General features: G+C 38.6%; 1 protein-coding gene and 1 non-coding gene across 6 annotated transcripts in view; both read left to right on the top strand.

Annotated features, from left to right (window-relative positions):
* The first annotated feature begins 2,430 nt into the window (after positions 1-2,430).
* GTF2A1 (general transcription factor IIA subunit 1) overlaps positions 2,431-21,913 on the top strand; it is a 44,979-nt gene continuing 25,496 nt past the window's right edge. Inside the window, exons 1-4 of one of the 5 annotated variants that reach the window (XM_042943984.1) lie at positions 2,431-2,574; positions 7,926-8,027; positions 18,522-18,726; positions 20,500-20,564. In XM_042943984.1, the coding sequence (XP_042799918.1) occupies positions 2,527-2,574; positions 7,926-8,027; positions 18,522-18,726; positions 20,500-20,564 (420 nt within the window). In that variant the 5' untranslated portion in view covers positions 2,431-2,526. The other 4 variants (XM_042943985.1, XM_042943986.1, XM_042943987.1 and 1 more) reach the window with 4 other exon arrangements.
* Positions 19,785-19,927, top strand: LOC122223471. Its single transcript, XR_006204341.1, has one exon. It is a non-coding gene; the product is annotated as a small nucleolar RNA SNORA79 (small nucleolar RNA).

The following is a 21,913-nucleotide window of genomic DNA, read 5'->3' as shown; positions in this document are numbered from 1 at the left end:
CCCCCTACTTTGATGTAGCTGTTAATACACTTACCATTAATAATAAATACATCCACCCAATACTTATCAAAACACTTTCTAGTACCCTTGATCTTCCTAACAATCATAGGTGGTGGTTACTATTTCATCTTATCAGCACAGAGAGGTTTAGTTACTGCAGAAGGTCTCACAGTAAAGTAATCGCATTGTCAAACTTGATTGCACAGACTCTGCACTAAGTTATTTTTGCTAAGCCACCACTAACTAACTTATATTTCCATATACAAAAAACAATTGCAAGTTAGTTGCTGTTTTAAGATATGGAGTAGCAATTTTAAACTATAAGTTACAAGGGAGGGAGAGAACATTAAAAAAAAAGATTTAAAAAATCTCCACCTCATGTGTATAAAAGTAACTTGTGTGAACAGTTATTTCTTTTTATATACTACATCAAACATCACTGCATATGGAAACCAACAGGTTTTTTGCTGTTGTTGTTGTCTTGCAAAAGCCTAAAAAATAGGTGAACTCTGAATATTATTTTTTTGGTAGGACTGAAATACATCAGTGCTTCTAAGATCTTGAATAAATGCTGTAACTATGCACTAACTTTATAATAGGGGCTTTCATTAGGATTGGTAAGCTTGAGCAACAAGATCTTTCCTCTTCACTTCTATATTCTCCACAAGTGCCCAAAATTATTGAGCATATAAGGGCTGTGTGATGCCTAAATATGCCAGAATTAGCTTTACTGATCTATTATTTTAAGAACATGGAGACTGCAGGTAAGTTATATAATGAGATTTTAATGCAATCTAATTTCCAGGCGCAATCTTTTTAGATTTTTTTCTTTCTTGGCATTGTTGTTAAAATAGTCATGTGGACAGTAAAACATTTTAATGTTTGGGCATACAAGGTTTGGTGTCATTTTGTTTAATATTAAAATTCATGCACTACATTTTTCCTTTGCTTTTGTTGTTTGGCAGTTATCCAGTGGTTTAGGCAGAATATTAACATTAAAAAGAAGTAACTTTTTCTCATCCAGTAAATTTTGAAAAAAAAAAAAAAAAAGATTCATCACAAAGAAAGAGAGGACTATTATGTATCTGTTTAAGTATATAGTTGTTACAAAGTATGAGTTTGCAAACTGATAATGCAGTATAAGTACTTCATATATGGTACAAGAAGTACTAAAATTAGAAAAGATATTTAAGCTCTGCTCCTCCCCAAAAAGTTCATATAAAAACAATTTAAAAATAATGCTAAATCTAGTCTTACGTGAGAAGAGATTTCTGTTCACAGATTTCCAGTTTTGTGAATTAAATGGCTGTGGCCTTCAAATTATTCACACCGACTATTTTGGTGCAAGATCAGGTAATATCTCTTCCTGAAATTAAGCTGGCTGGCACACATATATAGTGATTGGAGGCATATTACAACTAAATGAGCATTTGGAAAACAGTAAACTGGAACGGAATATATGGTGGTTACTTAGGTGCCATGCACACTGGAGGGAGAGGGAAGAGTTCTAGGTAAAAATTAGCCAAGTGCTTTTAAAATGTGTGAAAGAGGCCATCTCAGAGCCTCTAGGAAGTATGAAGGTCTTAAGGAGTGCAAGGCTGGGTTTTCTGCCTTTTTAATCCAAAGACTATATTTTGTTACTTCAGAGATGAGACTCAATCAGAATATAACTGTCACTAATACCCCTGGGAATAAGTCCATGGAGAGTAAATCTAGATTCTAACCCACGTTCTGTATACAGTGGTCTTAATCTTAACTGATGACAAAACATCTTATCATTTAGTTAATACCAAATGGTTAGGGAAGAAAATGAGGTGGAAGGAGAGGGATTCCATGTGCAAATTATTCGGTAGTATGTACACATAATGAGGTAAAAAGGAGTCCTCTTAAAATAATAAGCGGTGAAATTTACCAGGGTCTGTACTGTTTAGAATAACTTGTCGGGCTAATGGTCACCTGAATATTAAATGAATTACAAATATTGATGGAACCCCATTTTTATGTATCAAGAGCACTGTTTTCCTATGACTTTTTTCTTTAAGTTTCCTCAACAAACAGGCAGCTGTGCAGGGAAGTGAAATGCACCTGAGTGTTAAGGCAAGAATTTAGGGTCAGGAGGTTTTAAAAGAAATCTCAAAATTATTTGATATTCTCTCTGCCCATCTCAAACATACCGACAACTTCCCATTTTCTGAGTATTAATGGCTCTGCTTTCTCTAAGTTCTTCCTTCAGGTCCTGGCAGGTCGCATATTTTCCTCTCTGGTAAGCTGCCTTTGATATTCTCCAAATCTGCATTCAGAGGCATATAACTGTGACATTTCGTTTTGCTTTATGAGGATAAACTCCTTCACTTGTCCAGACTACATTCCGCGTGTCTCTCAAAATTCCTACGGACAAGAGAATTAGGTACTGTGAGTTCTGCCTTCCAAACAGAGCATTCTCTGTTCTGCGTGAAATGTTGCCATAAAGGCGTGATTTGCCTGAGCAGAGCAGGGCAAACGCCTATTTAATTACACTCCCAAGACATGGACTTTTTCTGCCGGCTCTCTCACAGCGAGAGGCCACGAGAATTGGTGGGTCAAGGGCAAGTATTTTAGGTGTTAGTCACTGCACGCAGTCCACGTGGAATCACAGAATTTGGGCAGTATTAAAAAAACAAAACAGAACAACGGAGGGGGGAACGTTATGGTGCTGTCACAATCCGATGGCTCATGTTTCATTGTTGTGTGTTTCTGGCATTTCCACTACCGCAACAAATCACTTAAAGTACACGGTCTACTAGGTGGACGAACCTTGAGGGAAATGAAACCCAGAGACTTTTAGCTGTACTGGGGGAGACAACTCAGCCGGTTTCAGAGGTTACTAATTCTGAAATGTGTTAACAGTGGGCCCAAGCCAGCTTTCCTCCCCTTTAGGAACAGGCACACAATTTCGCAGGCCAAAGGCCCACCCTCCGCAAGTGGACCGAAAGCCTCGGAGTTCTAAGTACAAGACTAGCTCACTCCCTTGAGATGACTCCGCATTTAAAACTCTGCCCGGAGTCCGAGCGCCTCCGGGACCGGAAGCGGGGTCACGTGACTAGTCCTCCGCCGCAGCCATTGCTAGCGAGGCAGCTTGCCAGTGCCCCTTCCATATTTCTTAGCTCCTCCAGCTCAGGGAGATGCAGAAACACCTGACAGGAGGGGTCCCAGGTAGCTTTGAACTCGAGTGTCACCAGAACGCACGTCGCTTCCAGCAATACTTTAAAAGCCCCTTATCCCAAAAGAGCTGTCGGACACTTCCGCCTGTGGGGGCCACCACGTGATCACGCGAGACTTGGGAAACCTGCGGGGCGACTTCACTACTCCAGGCCACAAGGCTCCGCCCGCCCAGCGCTCTCCACGGCGCGTGACGACGCGGCCCAAGGTGGCCTCCGCCCCGGCGCGCCTGCGCACGCGGCTCTCGCGGTGTCTCGCGCTCAGCCCCGCCCACCTCTGCCCCCGCCCTTTCCGCCCCTCCCTCCCCCTCCGCCCTGTCTCTCGGCGGCAGCGGCGGCGGCGGCGGCTCGCGCAGCTCGTTGGCTCACTATATAAAGGGGAGAAGCGGGCGGACCGGACGGCTGGAGCTGCAGCCGGTGGCGGCAGCGGCGGCGCGGGGAGCGGCGACCGGTGGTGGTTTCCCTCCTTGGCGCGGGGTGGGGAGCGGGCAACGCCCCCCGGACCCCACGAGGGTCGTGGCTTTTTTCTTAAGGGCGATTCTCGAGGTTTTTTAGCTCCGGGAGGACTGCCCCCCTCCTCCTCCTCCTCCTCCTCCTCTCACCGCTCCCCTCTACTCTTTCAGGATCCGATTTTGTTTGAAATTTTTACCCCCAGTCTTGCGGTGGCTTGGGCCACCCTCCGGGTGTTTTGGTTTTCTTTTTTTCTTTTTTGGTTTTGTTTTTATCTTGTTTTCTCGGGCTTGCCCCCCTCTTGTTTGTGTTGTGTGTGGAAATGGCGAACTCGGCAAATACAAACACCGTGGTAAGGACGTGGTTTGGTGGCCGGCGGGGGCTTCGTTCAGGCGGCAGCAACGGCCGGACCGGGCGGGGGCGGGGACGGCGGCGACTCCCGGCCTCTACTCTCCTCAGCCGCCCGCGCGGCCGCCGCCGCCACTTCCCGCCTCGGGCGGAGCGGGCCGGGGCGGCGGGCGCGGGGGGGCGCCTCGGGCTCGCGGCGGCGGCGGCGGCGGCAGCGGCGGGGAGGGCGGGGGCGCCGGCGGGGCCTGGGGCCGCCGCGGGGCGGTCCGGGCCTCGAAGGCCGTTGGGCCGGGGCGAGCGCGCGGCCCTGGCCCCAGACCCCGGCCGCCGGGAGGGAGGGCGGGTGGGAAACCGCCGCTTCCCCCCGAGACGGGTCCGGCCACACTGGCTCGAGAAGGGCTCCCGGAGCAGCCTCAGAACAAAAACCGCGTCTGGGGAATTGGGCGAGTCCCCAGTACCCACCGTGGTCCACTTCAATGCGGTGGAAGGTGAACGGCTACTTTGGGGGTTACTTGGGGTGTTTCTGGCGGTTGTGCTTAGGGAGCCTTCACTGGGGCCATTTTATATTTCTTTAAAAAAAAAAAAAAAGGACGAAGGTTGAAAAGCACTTATCTCGGTTCCTTCCGAATCGGTAAAATGGCGAAGGGGAAGCAAAACCCCCATCGTATCTTCCACTAGCAAAAGCACCAAAGCAAACAAGAACCTACAGTGGTCAAAGTGCCCCCGCTTTCGCCTTGAAATTTGCCTACTTCTCCCATTGACCCTTTTTGGTTACTTGCGATCACGTAGGTTTGCAAAAAGCAGTCACATAAATAACCTTTTCAGTCACGAACGCAATATGATCACTAGTCCACCCCACTCTTATTTTTATTCTGACAATAAAACACGTTTTTGCCCGGTCCCAAATGCCGCAGACAAGCCCGCGGCCGCCCGACTCCGTACCGTTGGCGACTCGGGTCGATCCATCATGGCTGCGGCCGCTTACCCTGCTTTTCAGTCCCTGAGCCTTGTGGTCCTCCTCCCTTTGGCTGCCCTGTTTATATAGAGCCATTGCCGCTCTCTAATATAGACTCTGCCAGGATGGGAAGGTGCTTTTCAGGCCTACGTCACCGCCTCTCCATTTAAACACTAGATCCGGCTTTAAATAGTGAGAGCTGCTGAGAGCGGGGCTGGGAGGTGCGTGCTCCCGAGGCGAGAGGCAGGAACGTGCAGAGCTCAGTTTATTTCTAGGTCCTTTCCTTACCCTGTTATTTCGCACCCAACAGGGCCGCTCTCAGAGCCCCAAGTTTTTTATTGTTTTGATGCAGTAGCTAGGATTTCCTGTCTTTGTTAGGGGAAAATAGAATTGGTGTCCATTCTTTTCATTTTATTTTTATTTTTGCTTTTAAAGAGAATTGTAGCTCAGATGTCAAATCGTTTTTGTATTGGAAAATAAGTGCGTTATTGACGGGGATTAAAAAAATGCTTCCTACATTAACTGTTGGCTTCAGGGGACTTTGGTAGTGTTTTGATCATTAAGTATTCAGAAAATATGTTAGAAACAAAGCTTCTGATGTGTCATGTTTTCCTATTAAGTGTTGGAGACAAAAAGCTTTTCGAAGAAATAGTTAAGTGCCTAAAAGCTTCAACATAGGACCTTATGCCCACGGTACATTTACCTATAAGGGAATTGTAAGTAGTAAGAGTGAAGAAGTTTAGTGCAAACCGGATTGAAAAAAATTAAAATTCTAAGTAGATAGTGTTTTCTGTTTCATTGCATATCGATATCCCATACAGAAGTTAATCCAATTTATTTCCCAGTATTACCCCAGGAGACTAACACTTTGAAAGGAACCTTCTAATTAATCATTGGGTACTGCCACTGTCTTGGCTCTTTCATTTACCAGTTTTTAAGTTTGGAATATCTGTGTTAAGAAAACCAGGACAAACCTAAATTACTTGGTAATTTGTAGAAGGCAAAAATTTTGGCTCAAGTAAGGTTTAGCATTTTAAATAATAACTTGGAAATTGCTTGTTTCAAATTGTGTGTTTGTACCTCCATGCTTTTAAAAACATCGGTATTTTGAGGGCTTATCAACTTATGAACAATAATGCTAAATTATTCTCTGTGTGTTTATACTTCATGAAGAATACACATTTCCTTTCAGCTACAGTGCTTTTAAGAATCCTTTAAATGGTCAGGTTGTGGGTGATTTTGCACATAAGCAAAATCCTAAAACAGAATGGTTTCATTAAATGGGGAGTACCTGAAGAAAACAAATTTTGTACTTGTAAATGCCTGGATCTCCAAGCTGGAGGTTTTTAGGAGTGATTGACTTCAGAAAACACCAAAGTATCCAATTGGCTGAAAAAATAATTTTCATCATCAATTTAAGATTCTGAGTACCGATTTAAAGTTTCACCACCTCTTTATAATGCTTTAAGGATCATTGCTGGCTTAAAATAAAACGACTTTTTAAATGTTATTTTTGTAATTCAGTGGTTAAGTCACCATGGATAAGGTGATACCCATAGTCAGTTACACTTTCCTTATATATAGAATCAATGTTAAACATAAGGAGGCCATGTAGAGTTTTACATTTTGCATGTGAAAATTTAAAGTTCACAGAGGCAGATTTGGCAAAATAAAAGGTTAGTGAGTGGAATAGCAAAAGTGAGAACCCAGATATGTGAATTGTTTTTCTGATTGTAATGAAGAGGAACGAATAATTTTTAATACTTGAGGTAAATTGTACAGAGGAACTCATTATTTATATTTTGGGCATTGCAAGGACACATTTTCTTAGAGGGTTCTCCTGTGATAACCATGTTGTTGATAGAGATGCTAATGAAACATTTAAATTTGTTTGAGCTTTGGTTATGAAAGCAAACCCTTGGTTTTATTGGGTAACCAGTAATTTTTACTATAAGCAGGATATAAAACACAAATGACAAACATTAAAAGAAAAAGTCTGATAATCTTAACTGTGTGTGATAATGGGTAGGATTTATAATGAGGCACCACTAGTTTTGTCCCACTGACATGCAAACTTTTTGCCTAACATGTTAAAAATAGGATGTGGGTTGGGCAAATTACTGTCTATCACCTTTTTTGATTTTTAAAAAATACTTTATGCTTTTGAAAGTGCTTTCACATCTGTATCATTTTATTCTTCTGGCAACTTTCTAGAAGTCATCTTTCCCTCCAACCCCTCCCAAGAAATAGCAACAATAATAGTAATAATAATTTAAAAAACAAACATTGAGGCTGTCCATGATTCTATTTCATAATATCATTTGGGCAGTGGTTGAAGGAAAGAAATCTTGGGAAAGAGATCAGTGTGCCTTGTTTCTCTGGGACTTCTGAGACCTGTTAGTGTGGGTATATGAACAGTATAATGGTGTAGCTTAAAGGCACAGACTGGTTAATAACAACAACAACAACAACAAAAAATTAGGTGATACTTAAATTTGAATGTTTTTTAGGTTGCAGATGTCACAAATAACTGTAGGATGAAGGTTCTCTAGTTTAAAGCTTAATGAGGAGGTTCTGAGATAGAAGAGGAGTCAAACAAAGGAAAGAATAATGGGAACCAGACATAGCAACCCATAAAGCTGTTATTGGATCACATTAGGTGCTTTGAGTATAACAACATAGGAAATTATAACTGGAAATTGTGTGGACCTTGTATGTGTAAGGATCTTCCCATACAAATTACATTAAGTAGTCTACGCCTTTTAAAAAAATATGCAGTCATAAAATAATTCATTTTAACTGAAGCAAATGAGGTTTGTTAAGATGGTGATATCTTTAAAGTTGTATCTTCTAAAATAAGTTTTAGATATTTGGAGAAACGATTATATTTAATTTGTTTTGAATTTGTGAAAACGTGTCATACATTTAATATGTAAAAAATGATCTTTTTCAAGTCTTTTATTTTTCCTTTAAAGCCTAAATTGTACAGATCTGTGATTGAAGATGTTATTAATGATGTGAGAGACATCTTTTTGGATGATGGAGTTGATGAGCAAGTTCTGATGGAACTGAAAACTGTGAGTTTGCCTCCCTCTTTTTGTTGTTGTTTTTAGTAGTCATACTTTTTCCTTCCTCCCTTAAAATACTCTCTTCAATCCGCGACTGATCCCTAATTTTTCCATGGGATGAACGTTCAACTTTGCTGCAGGAGGCAGTATAAAGTTAGGTGAAGGGTGCTAGTTTTAAATCCCAGCTCTACAGTCCATCCTCCCTCTGACTTTAGGCACATTGCTTATATTTCAGTTTCTTTGTATGTGATGTGGAAATTAGTAGGACTTACCTTTTTTTTTTTTTAAGTTTATTTATTTTGAGTGAGAGAGGGAGAGAATCCCAAGCAGGTTCTGTGCTTTCAGTGCAGAGCCCAGCGTGGAGCTCGATCTCACAACTGTGAGATATAACCTGAGCCAAAATTGAGAGTCCGAGGCTTAAGCAACTGAGCTACCCAAGCTCCCCCTTATAGGTTTGTTTTAGTCCATTAATGGATGGTTATGGTCTAATTATTTGACAGTTTTTTTTTCTTCCTTATTTCTATGGTTTTAATGTACATATATTCTAAAATGTATTTATGTTGTAGAAATTAAGTGCTGGGTGAACGAATTTCACGTTCTTAAGTTGTGTGTTTTTTGTTTTTTGTTTTTTTTTACATGGGCCAAATATTGGGTTTATAATCTATTTTACTTTGGAACTGGTTTTCTGTCTCTTGGATTTTTTTGGATTTAAGCGGAAGCAGTTCGATATTCTTATTTAGCATTTATGTTTTCTTGGTATTGTAATGACTCATGAAATAAATCATGCAATCTTTTTGCCATATTGCTCAGAACAGTGGTTCTCAAAATAAGGTCTGTGGAGTCCTGAGGTTTCCTCACAGATTGTTTCAGGGGGTCCATGAGGTTGGCCAAATGCCCAAGTCTGGAAATCATAGTTTGTCATATTTCCAGTAAAAGTTGTGTTCTGACAAGTGGCCAGTTAAAGTAGCTACTCAAATGCACAAGTGCTTTTCCTTGAGGTAACTGTTCCATATGCACAGTGCTTTATGTATGCATCCCATTTTGATGCAGTGAATATTAAAAAGATGTTTACTTAAGGGTCCAGAGGAGATCACTGTTACTATTAAGAAGTGCCATTATTTGATACTCTTTAATGAAATGTATTAACATTTGGAATATCTGCATAATTCAGTGAATTTGTATTTTCCAAATGACCAATGCATGATGTTGCAAAATCCTTTCAAAGTGAAAGATAAATTAATGGATTTTGTGTATGGTTTCAGATTCCACATTATAGCTAACTTTTAAGAAACCATAGTTTAAAATACTTTTTCTTTTCCCAACTGCCTAGCTGTGGGAAGACAGATTTTCTTCTACTTCAACCAAAACAACAAAGTAGATGTAGAAGCAGATAGGAGAATCCAGCTATTTTTTCTTTAAGCTACTTGTCAACTAAATTTGATCTGGAAAATATGGTTATTTTTTTAAAAGATATGTTATTTATGTTAACATATAATGGATACATTGCTGTTTTTAAATGCATTCGTAAACATAAAAAAAAAACAACTTAGTTATAATTTCATAAAAGCTTTTTGAGGTCCTCAGTAATTTTTGAAAGGAATAAAAGATCCTGAGTCCAAAAAGGTTTAGAACTGCTGGCTTAGAAATTGGATATTGAGTTCCTTGAGGACAGTAATCACAATGCTAAGAACATTTGTTTTGGCATTATTTATCCATTCAGTGGAAGTGTGGAGGCTGCAGCTTAGCAACTTATTTTATTATTTTTTAATTTTTGTTAATGTTTATTTTTGAGAGAAAGAGAGAGCACAAGTTAGGGAGGGGCAGGGAGAGGGGGAGACCCAGAATCCAAAGCAGGCTTCAGGCTCCGGGCTGCCAGCACAGAGCCTGACGGGGCTCGGACCAGAAACTGTGAGATCATGACATGAGCCAAAGTCGGTTGCTTAACAGACTGAGCCACCCAGGTGCCCCTAGCAACTTATTTTAAATAAAGCAAACCTCATATTTATTATGGTGATAAAATGTATCTTAGGGTGTTTAGGCATCTGTGGGCAACTTCTGTAGAGTTTTTAACAAGAATCTGCCTGTGGGAGGAAGGAAAAATATATAGATTTAAGTGAAATGAGGAAATTTTTATTTACCTTGAGAGAAATGTAATGGTTACTAAAAGTAAAGAGTAGGTATCCAGAATCGCTAGTGAAAGGACACCAACTCTTGAGGCATGAGTTGGAAGAATAGCAATATAAACTACTGAAACAGCATAAAGTATCTCAGGGTATGAATAAGAGAAGAGTAAGATTAGTTTGATTCCTTTGTGTTCTGTGGAGCAAATACTTTGCTGTTTACATTACACTGGTACAATGGTTGACCTTAAAGTACTTTGAACTTATGTAGAAGATGCAACATTTTTAAATGTAGGAAATCAGCCCCAAAGACTTACCTTAAGTCATACTGGCAGTTAATCCAGGTTGTTGGTTATCTACTCTTGCTTTTCACAAAGTGTGGGGAATTGGTTTTTCTGAATGGTTCCAATAGAATCAAGGCATTCTCTCAAAGAGAATGAGTTGTCTTTGAGATTAAATAGCTCTACCTGTATTTTTATTATATTTGGCTGTTTAAATATATATTAGTGTAATCTATACAATGGAGTATGTAATATATTGAATGATATATATATTATGCACCTTTTGTTTGTTTAGTGGCTAGTTTTTAATAACAAAAATTGTGAATTACTCATCTTTGAATCCCTAGCCTCTAACACAGTGCCTTCCATATGTGGTTGGTATTCAGTAAATATTTAATTAAATTGGTTAATAACAAACATGACTCCATAATCTAACTGAACAAAGTACTGTAATATTTTTACTGTTTTTCCAAATGGGGCATACTCTTCTTTTCTAGATTGTCACTGGATTTAAAAATAAACTGTTAGGCTAAACTGAGTTTATGTTATTTTAATTCTCTGTACTAAATTTCTTCAGAATCTCATTAGAATTTCCAGAATGTGCCCTGTCTGTGGTGATGAAAACATTCCATATCTGTGTTCTCCGGTATAGTAGCCACTAGCAGCATATGGCTGTTAAGCACTGGAAATGTAGTTAGTGGAACTGAAGAACTGAGTTTTTAATTATAATTCCAATTTAAATCACCATGTGTATGTGGCTAGGGGATATTGTATTAGATTCTACAGGTTTAGACATTCTTGCTAATAAAGACTAACAATTGATTTTGTGTTTTGTGTTTTACAAAGAACTTTGTCATTAGTTCTAGCCCCTCCTCTCCTCTTTTGGGCTATTTCACAAACTTTTATCAAAAATTTCCCTACTGCTGTGAAGGATACATGGTGAATTAGATTATGAATTAAGATGAGTAGTGACTGTGCATGTAATTTAAAGTTTAACTAGATAATGCTGGAAGGGAAGTGATGGGGAAAAAAAATCAACCCGGGCACCAGGGTGGCTCAGTTGGTTGAGTATCCGACTCTTGGTTTCAGCTCAGGTCATGATCTCATAGTTCATGACTTTAAGCCCTGCATTGGGCTCCACACTGACAGAGCAGAGCCAGCTTGGGATTCTCTCTCTTCCTCTCTCTGTCTCTGCCCCTCCCCTGCTTGTGCATGCTCTCTCTCTCTCTCTCTCTCTCTGTCTCTCAAAATAAACTTAAAAAAAAATTCAACCCAATTTTCTAGGTTATCTCTTGAAACACTATAGGCCTACTTTAATGTATAAACTATGGGAAATAAAAAAAAAAATCACAGTCTTGATTTTTGATCTATCTATACATACATATTTTAAATATATGTATTTAAAAAATGTTTTTAATGTTTGTTTATATGAGAGAGAGAGAGAGAGAGAGACTTGAGCGTAAGCCGTGGAGGGGTAGAGAGAGAGGGAGACAGAATCTGAAGCAGGCTCCAGGCTTTAAGCTGTCAGCACAGAGACTAGTGCTGGGCTCAAACTCAGGAGCCATGAGATTATGACCTGAACTGAAGTTGGATGTTTAACCAACTGAGCCACCCAGGCACCCCTTAAATATATTTTTTTACTGTTTATTTTTGAGAACTAGAGACACAGACAGAGCACGAGTGGGGTTGGGGCAGAGGGAGAGGGAGAGGGAGACACAGAATCTGAAGCAGGTTCCAGGCTCTGAGCTATCAGCACAGAGCCCGACGCGAAACTCAAACCCATGAACTGCGAGACTGAGCCAAACTTGGACCCTTAAACAACTTAGCCACCCAGGCGCCCCATTTTTTAATCTCTATTTGAATGTAAGTTGTGATTTGGATTGGTGAGTGATTATGGATGGGAATGACAGTCTAGAAATCCTCTTTAAAGTGAATGATAAAATCATCTTTCTTTCTACACTGTCAGAGCTCCCCATATCTCAATAGCAAATACTATGGGAGATATAAAACATGGCCTCTCCTAAAGTTAACAACTCAGGAAACAACAGATGTTGGCAAGGATGTGGAGAAAGAGGAACACTTTTGTGCTGCTGGTGGGAATGCAACCTGACACAGTCTCTCTGGAAAACAGTACAGAGGTTACTCAAAAAATTAAAAATAGAACTACCCTACAACTCAGCAATACACTACTAGGTATTTATCCAAAGGTTACAAAAATGCTGATTTGAAGGGACACATGCACCCCAGTGTTTATAGCAGCACTCAACAGTAGCCAAATTATGGAAGGAGTCCAAACGTCCCTTGACTGACGAATGGAAAAAGCACGTGTGTGTGTATGTATTTATATGCACACACACACACACACACACACACACACACACACACACATATAATATTCCACACACAATGGAATATTACTCAGCAATCAAAAAGAATGAGATCTTGCTGTTTCAACAACGTGGATGGAACTAGAGTGTATTATGCTAATAAGCGAAGTAAGTCAGGGAAAGGTAGATATCATATGATTTCACTTATGTGGAATTTAAGAAAACAGATGAACATAATTGGATAAAAAGAGAGGGAGGCAGACCATAAGAGATTCTTAAATATAGTGAAGAAAGGAAGGGTTGCTGGAGGGGTGTTGGGTGGGGGATGGGCTAACTGCATAATGAGCATTAAGGAGGGAACTTGCTGGGATGAGCACTGGGTGTTACATGTAAGTGATGTATCACTAAATTCTACTCTTGAAACCATCATTACGCTATATGTTAACTAACTTGGATTTAAATAAAAAAACAAAAACAAAAACCATGACCTCTTTTCTCAATAAAACCGTGAGAAAAAATTTTCTCAATTGGAGACAAATCTGAAACTCACTTTGTCTCTAGATCAGGTTTCTCAACCTTGACATTTGTTAATTCTTTGTTGTAGAGGGCTGTCCTGTTCATTGTAGAATGTTAGCAGCATACCTGGCCTCTACCTACTAGATGCCAGTAGCACCCTTCATTTCTGACAACCAAAAATGTGTCCATGCATTGCCAAATGTCCCTGGGGGCAAAACCACCCCTGATGGAGAACGATTATTTTAAATATATTCTAGTTATATATAAATACTTGGGTCATAACTTGAACAATAATCCATTATTCCACTTCATTTGTCCTTGTGGAAAACTCTGTTCCCCAACCCCAGTTCAAGAGAGCCCATACGTAAATGAATTTGTCTTATGTTTTATTCAGGAGCTAGATATTTTGTGAAAGTAGAATTCTTCAGAATTTCTAGCCTAGCAGACTGCCAGGAAGCGGTAGATTAATAAAAATTTATAGATAAAAAAATAGACTTGGAGAGAATATGCTTTGATGGGGTCATTTATCATGGGCTAGAGACTTGAACCTAGGCCTTTGTCTCCAGATGACATTCAATACTTACCAGTAAAAAGAAGGTACCAGAGTTGTGACTAGGCCTGCTCTGATAACAGGAATATAGTGTAGAGTTTAGAAACTTGGACCAGAGCTGGGATTAGGGTGAGGCAAGCAGGTTGCCTAGTGTGCCTGCTCACTCTCAGAATCCAGCCCTGACTGGAAACAGTGGAGTCAGACTGCCTGGATTGTTCTTCATTTTTGCCTGCTTTTAGTTGGTGGTCTTGGATAAATTATATAACTTCTTGTTCCTTGGGTTCTTTTGCTGTAAAAAGGAGCTAGTAACAATGTCAGTGTTCTAGGATTTTGTAAAAATGAGTCTGTACCTATAAAGTACTCACAAAGTGCACAGTTAGAATACAGTATTAGTCTAGTTAACATGATACACAGGTGTATATCTGAGTCATTTGGGGAACAGAAAAAGAATTTTCTCCATGTCTAATTTCAGAGACCTGGCAAAGATGGCTGAAGTAGGATTGCCAGAAATAATAGCTACTGTGTTGGAGGGAAAATAGTATTATGAAAAGGAAGAAAAATAGTTCTTCCTATTTCCTTAGCAAAATAAATAAATAAATAAATATGTAACAGTTCAGTATTCTTGGTTGTTGTTAGTATTAATGTTATCTCTGTTGATGAAAGTGGGTATTGTTTAGTTTAAATAGCTGATAATTTAAAAAAATAGAATATTTTGATAAATACAATTAAAATCGTATAAAAAATGAAATTGGAGAGAAAACATTCAGCCAATTTGAACTTTATATTATGTGATGTTAAATTTTAATGTTAAGTATTTAGGGTACTGTATTTGTATTTTTTACATTACTTAGTATTTGGTGCTTAGTAAATGGGGATTCTTTGTGGACTACTCCCATCACCCCTTTCTTCTGTCTTCCCACAACCCCCAGCAGTTGGAAATGTATGGGGCCATGTTTGCTTGTCTTAGTGACTAGTGGACACCCTTGGCATTTAGTAGGCTACAGCCAGGAATGCTGTATTTTCTGTACACTTCCTGTGGCACTACCCTGTATGATAAAGCATTGTCCTGGCCAGAATGTCAGTAGTATCCTTACAGAGAAATATTATGCTGGAAAACAAGTTTGTTTTCCCTTCTCTTTGAAATTAATACTAAATGTCTGATAAGCTCTTAGTCATTTTGTTAGCTTCTGAATAAGACACATAGTCTTTGCCTTGAAAGAATTCATACTTTAGTAGAGATGATAAACAGTGTGAAAAGTACAGAAGAAATATTTCTAGGGTATGGAGGCAGTCAGTGATTTCATTGAGGCTGTGTGACTTTGACATTTGCATTGTTTGGGGAATTGTGAGGAGACTGTCAGAGGGAGTAGTTTACTAAGATTTAGACATGAGATACGTATGCTGTATTCTGGGAACTGCAAGTAGTTGGACACTGTTAGGAAAATAGAATACAAGTTATAGTAGCAGCTAGGAGAGGTGACATATTCTGTACTAAGGAGCTTGATTTTTTCTTAAAGTGAGAAAGATTCTCTGGGATGCTAGTTAAAATGCAGATTTTTGGACTTCTCCAGCGAGTGACTTGATAGGTAGTCTGACATTTGCTTTTTAATTCAGTTATATTTACAAAAAAAAAAAAAATTAAATTTTAACAACCCACTAAAGGGCTACAGTATGCAGTTTGAAATGCATTAGTTTAGACTTTAATAGCATGCATTAAAATGACCTGGACAGACTATTAAAACAGATTTTTGGCTCTATCCCAAGAGTTGCTGATTCAGTAGGTCTGGGGTGGGGCCTGAGAATTGGTATGTCTAACAGTTTCTCAGGTGATGCTGATGCTGTTTGTCCTGGGACCACATTTTGAGGACCACTGATTATTGTAGTAGAGGATAGATTGGAAGAACAAGTTTTCACTAGAATGTAGTCTCTGTGAGGAGAAGGATATTTATCAGGTTTGTTCACTGTCTGTTCTCAATGCCTCTACTAGTGTCTAGTAGATAGGAGATCTCAGTAATTATTTGCAGAATTTATGACTTGATGTGGAGAGCTCAGAGGACTTAGTCATTACAGTTTACAGTAGTGCTGGTGGGAGGAGAGGACTTGAAGCAGGCCCGTAACAGTAAACAATCCTCTGGAAAGGGTAGTGACGGTAGTGATGAGGTGTTGGGTGGATTCTGACCCATAAGCCGTTGACTTCAGAGGCTAGGTGAGTAGTACCCAGCACTTAGCACATGATACATAATTACTAATATTTGCCATTACCATGGAAGTTTCATTGAAGTAATGTGATGGATCAGATTGCAGTTGGTAGATCAATTGGAGGTGATAAAACTGAAGCTTTCAATTTAATAAAAACATGGATTAAACACAACTGTTTCTTAAAGCATTAATTAATAGTACTTTTTTTACCGTGATTTTTGGCTCACCAGAGACCAGGTTTTGTTTTGTTTTAGACTCTTTTTTTTTTTTTCTTTTTTTTTTAATGTTTATATTTGAGAGAGAGGGGAGGGGCAGAGAAAAAGGGAGACACAGAATCTGAAGCAGGCTCCAGGCTCTGAGCTGTCAGCACAGAACCTGACATGGGGCTCGAACTTACGGACTGTGAGATCATGACCTATACTGAAGTCGAATGCTTAACGAACTGAGCCACCCAGGTGCTGTAGAAGGTTTGGGTGAGTGCAGACTGTTTAGAAGCCTTACTATATGTTAGTTGGAATGTGTTTTATTCAATGTGTAGGTGTCCATTTTGCTCTGCGTGCTATGCTAGATGCCCACTTCGTGGAGATGAACCAGATGCAACTTGGGCTCCCAGAAAGTCATTCTTTGTTACCCTAGAAAGAGCTGTTTTCAATCTGAGATTTTTCAGAGACTTAGATTTCTTAGCTGAAAGTGAGTTTAGAAGTAATTGAACTTGTTCTCTTTTTAGATGAGGAAAATGCCCAAGAAAGATATGTAATTTGTCCACAAAGCTAAATAGTGGCCAGACTAGGACTAACTGGGTTTCTGACTTCTGGTGTCATGTTCTGTTACACAATTAATAACCACCACCACCATAATAATGAAAATAACATTTATTAGTGCTGACTTTATGCTAGACTCTGATAACTACATGAATATGTTATTTAGTCCTCACAGCAAACCAGGAGATAGATATTGTTACTATCTCTGTAAGAATAGTCTTCAGGCAAGTCTAAATACTAAACCTGTTAGGGGAATGGTTGCTTTGGGAAATTGACCGTTAATTTACTTTTTCAGCAAGCCATTAGAGCTATGCTGGAATTGTAATTAGCATGTAGCTACAAATATAGAATTTCTAGAAGTTGGAAGTGTCAGGAGATTATAAAAATCTTTGAGTATTGGTAAAGGGAGCTTCTTGAAGGATCTGATAGAAGCCTCAGGTGAGTTAGGCAATATTCCAAGAGCATATCTTAGGGGAGAAAACAAAGTATGTGTAGGTGCTTGTGTACAAAATGACTGAATTAAATTTCATTTGTATATTTAAAGAACCGTTCCTTTCTTGGGCAGTTTCTTATAAGGGTTGAGGCTCTCTAGGTTGAACAGTCTGGTAGAGAGGAAATGTGTTAGGAAGAAGGATGAAATAGTCATAAATACTTTATTTTCTGTGTTCCTTTTGCCCATGTCTTGATCTCCCCCCCCCCCCATCATAAAAGCTGTCCTATGGTGTGATGAGAAAAGAGAAGGGGAAAAGCAGAAAAGGGTTGTCATTTCTTGTCATGATGGAAGACAGAGGGGAATTTCAAAAAGTGTAGAGGGTTGAGAGTGCCTCTAAAAACCTTAGGCATTGCTGCTGCTTTATCCTTGTGTAGGATTGGACAGATGGAAAGTTACCCTTTTCTAACTTGAGGATTGCCTGTATAATGTTTCTCGTTGTTCAAATCAAGAGAAGATGAATTTATGTTTTGCATATATAATTTAAAAGATATTTCATTAAAGAAAGATTTCCATAAAAGTAGTAATTGATTTGGTGTTACAAAAGGATAATCTTTGATTATTAAAAACTTGCTTCTGTGAAACTGAGTGGAATTACTAAGGAATTACTGTAGAAAGTTTGAAGATATAAAAAGAAAATTCTCCAGTACTCTAAGATAGCAAAAAATGAAATTTGATACTTTAATGTTTTTTTGTTTACTTTGAGAGAGCATATGGGCATGGGAGGGACAGGGAGAGAGAGCGAGCAAATCCTAAGCAGGCTCTGTTCTGAGAGCGTAGACCAATCCGTGAGATCATGTCTTGAGCCAAGAGTCGGATGCTCAACTGACTGAGCCACCCAGACCCCCCTGAAATTTGATACTTTAAAAATTAGTTTTGGGGTCGCCTGGGTGGCTCAGTCAGTTGAGCGGCCGACTTCAGCTCAGGTCATGATCTCGTGGCCCGTGAGTTTGAGCCCCGCGTTGGGCTCTGTGCTGACAGCTCAGAGCCTGGAGCCTGTTTCAGATTCTGTGTCTCCCTCTCTCTGACCCTCCCCCGTACATGCTCTGTCTCTCTCTGTCTCAAAAATAAATAAACGTTAAAAAAAAAAATTAGTTTTGGTTATTGCATACACTTGGATAAGAATTAGGGGTTGGTTTATTTTGTGGTTGTATCAGTTTTGAAAATGGAAGAATTTTATGAACAGACTAATATGTTTTGTCCATGTCTGGATTTATCTTCCTTGATGTTCACTTAGAATGTTCTTTTCTTTACCTTAGTTGTGGGAGAATAAACTAATGCAGTCTAGGGCAGTCGATGGATTTCATTCAGAAGAGCAACAGCTTTTACTGCAAGTTCAACAACAACACCAACCTCAGCAACAGCAGCATCACCACCACCACCACCATCAGCAAACTCAACCACAGCAGACGGTACCTCAGCAAGCGCAGACCCAGCAGGTCCTTATTCCTGCCTCACAGCAAGGTGAGGCTGGGTATATTTTTCTACTTACAACTTGGAATTGAAATTTGTCATTTTCAAAGAAGAGAAATACTCTAGGTTTTTCCTTTCTATTGGCCGAGGGATTGGTATATATATATTTGCCGACAGATTTTATATAAAAAGTGGATTTTATTTTTGTAGTAATGATAAACAACTGGTTAACTAATTGAGAGCCTAAGATGATACTCAGGTAAGTATTAATACTTTTGAGAAGTCTACATAATGCCGGATTTCCTATAATAAGTCAAATCTATAAAGGTTTATTTAAGGGTTTCATTATTTTATATGGGAAAATCATCTACTTTTGTAATGAAATGGATTTATTCCTCCAAAGACCTATTTAAGTTTAGTGTTTATAAATATATCTGAAACGTTGGAGAATTTTTGTAATGATGGCAATCGGAAATTTCAATTTCCTAGTAATTTAGTAAGTGTAAATTGAATTAGATTTCTTTTAAGCGAAGAGTGTATATATAACATATCTTAATTTATATTACTTGGTTTCAAGGTAAGAAAAACCAAGTATTTATAGATTGTGTCCATAGTGCTTTGTACTGTGCAAGTAATTTCGTAGATTTTGTGTCACTGAAGCTTTACAAAAGCTTTGGGAAGTAGCTCTTCGAACATTTCAATGCTCAGGAAAATTTGGGCCCTGAAAAGGCTAAGAAGCTTGGCCTGTTGCATATAACAAGTATTTTCTGTCATGACAAATGTGTTCAGTTATGAAACTTCGGAGCATTTGAGTTTTGTAAATCTTGTTATTGGAAAGGAGAATGAAGGTATATGAAAAATTTTATTTCAAAGTAACAGTTTAGTTACTCATATGCCTCATTTGAGAGTATCTGAGAATATACTTAAGACTTAAAATTGATAGTGATATATGGTAAATGATGTACAGTAGAAATGTCTATTTGGGTTATTTTACTGTTATGCCAAATATGACTTTTAATATTTGATTTTATTCTGTATCTGCATCAAATAATTTTATCCTTTTAATCTTTTTTTGTTTTTTGTTTGTTTTTATTCCTTTTAATCTGTTTTGATGACTGTTCCTCCTATTGCCTTCAGGTCTGGCACTAGGATTTTAGGTCATCATAAATTAAAATTTGATTTTCTTCACTCAGAGAATATTAGGATAATGGGATTATCATTTATTCTCTGAAATTTGCGGAATCAAACACTTAATTCCTTTTATACTTCTGTAATATTGCCATTATTTCTGATTTATATTTTTAAAAACATTGTTGGAAGTAACTTAAGATTCTGGCAACTGTCAAATGGGACAAAAGGGCTCTGTAGGTTTAAAAAAAAACTAGAGTTTTTTTTTTTTTTTTTTAGCTCATTCTTAAGGGGTTAATAATTCATTCCAACAGTAGCATCATTATATCGATAAAATAGTTCATGCTGAGTTACCAAGACAGGATTAAATTGTGTTTGATGATTTCCAGTTTAAGAATGCACAGAGCTGTATACATATAAATATTAGGTGTCTCACTACTTCATGTTCCCAAATTCTTTTGTGTCCTTATGTATTGTTACTTAATTCTTTTTTTTCATTGATGTTTTCTAGTATAAGATGGGTATGTCACAGCTGTTATTTATAGATATTTATAACATTCTGAGATATCAAATGGGTGAATGCATTTGAATGCAGAAAATGTGAAAAAATTTTCAGCATTGTATAGCATTCTTAGGATTATGAAACAACCTCATGGTTCCTTGTTTGCATGTGTCTTTTTTTTTTCTTTTTACTAGCTGCTGCACCACAAGTTATAGTTCCTGATTCTAAGCTGATACAACATATGAATGCATCAAACATGGTGAGACTCAAAATGTAGCACTTTGCTTGGCTCTACTTTAACTCAAAATTGTGATTATGCCTGGGTATGTTGTGTATTAACAGTCTGAAGTTTATTCAAAACTTGAGCAAAATGGCTGTTTTATTTAGTTTCCTAAATATTGGATTTAGCAGCAAATCTAAAGTTTAGCTTGATACTTACACATTGAGGTTCATAAAATTATACAGTTTTCTGTTGAAAATACCAAAAGAATGGTGCTTTGTGAGAGCTGTTTTATTCCATGCTATTTTTGAAAATAGGTTTTGAGACCTACCAGACATACTGTGCCAATTATAGTTCTGTTTCAGAAGATCCATTAATTGCAAGAGGTCAGGAATGCTGAGAATTATAAGCTCTAAAAATGAAAATGAACTATTTGCATAGTTCAAGATAACTGTTTTTAAGATCAAACTTTTAAAAAGTTTTGCTCTGATTTAACCATAGCATAGCCTTTTAAGATTTATTACAACGTGTATGTTACTACTTTAAAGTGCATTATAACCAGTTGAGTTATGTATTAGTCTTTTGATATTTCTAAGGGATATTCACTGAACATAAGTCCTTAAATTTTCACATTTCGTTTAGGGCATACAGTATTTCCCATCAAATATTCAAAAAACCTTTTCAGGTCCTTAGAGAATCCTTACCTATGAACTTAAAGCTTTTTTTTAGTAAAACATTAAAATGAAGTCTTTTTTTTTAAAATTTTTTTAACGTTTTATTTATTTTTGAGACAGAGAGAGACAGAGCATGAACGGGGGAGGGGCAGAGAGAGAGGGAGACACAGAATCGGAAGCAGGCTCCAGGCTCTGAGCCATCAGCCCAGAGCCCAACGCGGGGCTCGAACTCACGGACCGCGAGATCGTGACCTGAGCTGAAGTCGGCCGCCCAACCGACTGAGCCACCCAGGCGCCCCTTTTTTTTTTTTTTTTTAATTTTTTTAACGTTTTATTTATTTTTGAGACAGAGAGAGACAGAGCATGAACGGGGGAGGGGCAGAGAGAGAGGGAGACACAGAATCGGAAGCAGGAAAAATGAAGTCTTATTAGAGTAGTTACTCCAGCACTTTCTTATAAATGACTTTTCTTCTGTTTACAATATATAGACTGTTAGTGGTGTCTCAGTTCTAACATTTCATTCTTAAATTCAGCCAGATCTTATATTTAATGATTAAAGAATCATTAAATGATTATCATTTAATAATAAGAGTCATTTAAATGATTAAAGAACCATTTAAAAAAAAAATCTTAGCCTAACGCCAGCAATGAGATTTTTTTTCAGATAGTTTTTTTTAAATGAAAAAGTATTTTAATTTTTTTTTTTTAATGTTT

This window comes from Panthera leo, chromosome B3 (assembly GCF_018350215.1).
Source record: "Panthera leo isolate Ple1 chromosome B3, P.leo_Ple1_pat1.1, whole genome shotgun sequence".
Taxonomy (NCBI): Eukaryota; Metazoa; Chordata; class Mammalia; order Carnivora; family Felidae; genus Panthera; species Panthera leo.
The sequence above is the reverse complement of the archived record's forward strand: the minus strand, read 5'-3'. Positions and strand labels throughout refer to the sequence as shown.